This window comes from Papaver somniferum, chromosome 4 (genome assembly GCF_003573695.1).
Source record: "Papaver somniferum cultivar HN1 chromosome 4, ASM357369v1, whole genome shotgun sequence".
NCBI classification, from domain to species: Eukaryota; Viridiplantae; Streptophyta; class Magnoliopsida; order Ranunculales; family Papaveraceae; genus Papaver; species Papaver somniferum.
The window spans coordinates 111,717,119-111,719,190 of record NC_039361.1 but is presented as its reverse complement, the minus strand read 5'-3'; the positions used below and the strand labels follow the sequence as shown (position 1 = coordinate 111,719,190).

Sequence of the window (2,072 nt, the reverse complement as noted above, 5' to 3'; positions counted from 1 at the left end):
ACTGTACCAACTTAGCATTCCCCACGACCAATGCAAGCCTAATTACCTAATTTTACATCAACTTTACATAGGTTGTGCTCCCTAATGGTATTTAATTTTAATTAAGTACACTTTCAAGAAAAATAATTAGAAAATCAGGTCTCATAAATACAATTATATCACCAGACAAACAATTTCCAAACAACATGATGAAAATATTTTACAACTCATATTATTTGTCCCCGTATCTTCACAAAATCTTTTAATGTTCCTTTCGATATACTTTAAGAAATGTCAAATTCAAACAAATTATTAAAGCGGAAATTGAATTCAACGGAATTAACAAGGGAAAACTAAATGAACTAATGGGATTCATGAAAAGAGTATTGGTATTCATATTCATCTCAAGATCATCTAACATAAACCAGTATCAATTCCTTAATATTTTTTTGTTATTTGACAACAAAAAAAAAACCAAAAAAGGAATTTAGGATCAAAAAATTTACAAAAAGGAAAAAGATTGGAGATTAATTAATATTAGTGTAATTAATTAATTAAAATTCTCAAATTAAAGACAGAATTTCATCAGTAGTAGGTCTAAATCTTCTTGATGGTGATTCAATCATAGATGATTTCGTCGACGATGCCATTGAAATTGATGAAATTGTTGATGTTGGTGAAGATAACGTCGATGATGGCGAAGAAATTGTTGACACTGGTGATGATATTGTTGACACCGGTGATGAAGGAACAATATCGATAAGATCACTTGATGAATCATTCAATTTTCTTTTATTAGAGATTGCAGAGTCTTTAATATCCGCCATGATTTGATGTTGCTGATGAAGATAATCATCCCTGATAATATGATTCTTCAATCTCTTAACATCGGAAAGTTGAACAGGTTTAACCAAAAAATCTTCAGCACCTTCTTCCAAACAGCGGTTAATCCTTGGCAAAACATTCTCGGAAGACATAATCACAACTGGAATTTCTTTAAACAATGAAGACTCTTTAATCTTTTTCAATAACTCGTAACCAGTCATACCAGGCATCCAGTAATCAGTAATAATCATATTAACTTTCAATGCTCCAGATGATGAACATGTTTTGTTGTAATCAACATCTAATCCAAGCAATTGCAATGCTCTTTTCCCACTATCAACTGCTGTTACTTTACATGAAGATATCTTCAACAACCTTTCAATAACTTTCCGATCTATATTACTATCATCGACAGCCAAAACATGTAACTCTTCTTCCTGGTGATGTTCGAATCGTTTGAAACTCTGTAACTTGTCTGTATGCATCGAAAGCATATCAACACTTGTCATTGTATAAGACTTGATATAACCTTTTTACTTGTTATTCTTCTTTTTCTTGTGAGCTAGGAAATGCTTCTTCTTTGCTGTTGTTGTTGATGAGAGAATATGTTGTTGTGGGGATGATATAAGAAAATGAAAAGAGAAAGGTGTATATTTATATTGGTGGATGGAGTTAAGAATTTTTTAATGTATGTAATGAATCGATCTGTCTGTGTCTACTGGATCTTTTCTTTCTCCCACTGCACAAAATCAATAAAATCTACTTTTTTAAAGTTAAGCGAGATTCTGAAGATCCTTTTTCGTGATCTGCCAAATCAATCCGCAATTCTCTCTCTTCTCTGTCCTATCCTCCTATCTTCGGGTCGAAATCGTCTGTGCCACTGCTTGTGTATGCCCTATGTGCCATACCAATAGAAACACGCCACATCATTCCTCTCATTAACCATGACTAACTAAATAGATTTTCTATTTATACAACACTAATCGATTAGGAAAGATAATTAATTAGTTAAAGAAGATATTACAAATCCAAGAGAAAATAACGTGTTTCTATTGGTGTGGTACATAGGGCACACCCAAGCAGTGGCACAGACGATCTGGACCCCCTATCTTCAACTTCTCGTATATTTACAGTATCTCGTGATATTTTGGTAAGATACGTGGGGAGTTACGGTAGTTAATGAAACGTAAAATGGGTCATTTGTCCAAAATTTTTTAAAACATGGTTCAAATGGACGAGTAAAAATTAGTATGAGTAAAATGAACACC

General features: G+C 32.8%; 1 protein-coding gene across 1 annotated transcript; it reads right to left on the bottom strand.

Annotated features, from left to right (window-relative positions):
* Positions 1-375: 375 nt before the first annotated feature.
* LOC113276341 (two-component response regulator ARR5-like) lies at positions 376-1,567 on the bottom strand. The gene has a single exon (XM_026525930.1). The coding sequence runs from the start codon at positions 1,311-1,313 to the stop codon at positions 543-545; it is 771 nt and encodes a 256-aa protein (XP_026381715.1). The 5' UTR covers positions 1,314-1,567; the 3' UTR covers positions 376-542.
* Positions 1,568-2,072: the final 505 nt, after the last annotated feature.

What these genes read in the sequence shown, in the direction of transcription:
- LOC113276341 (XM_026525930.1), bottom strand. Translation starts at nt 1,313, where the DNA reads ATGACAAGTGTTGATATGCTTTCGATGCATACAGACAAGTTACAGAGT.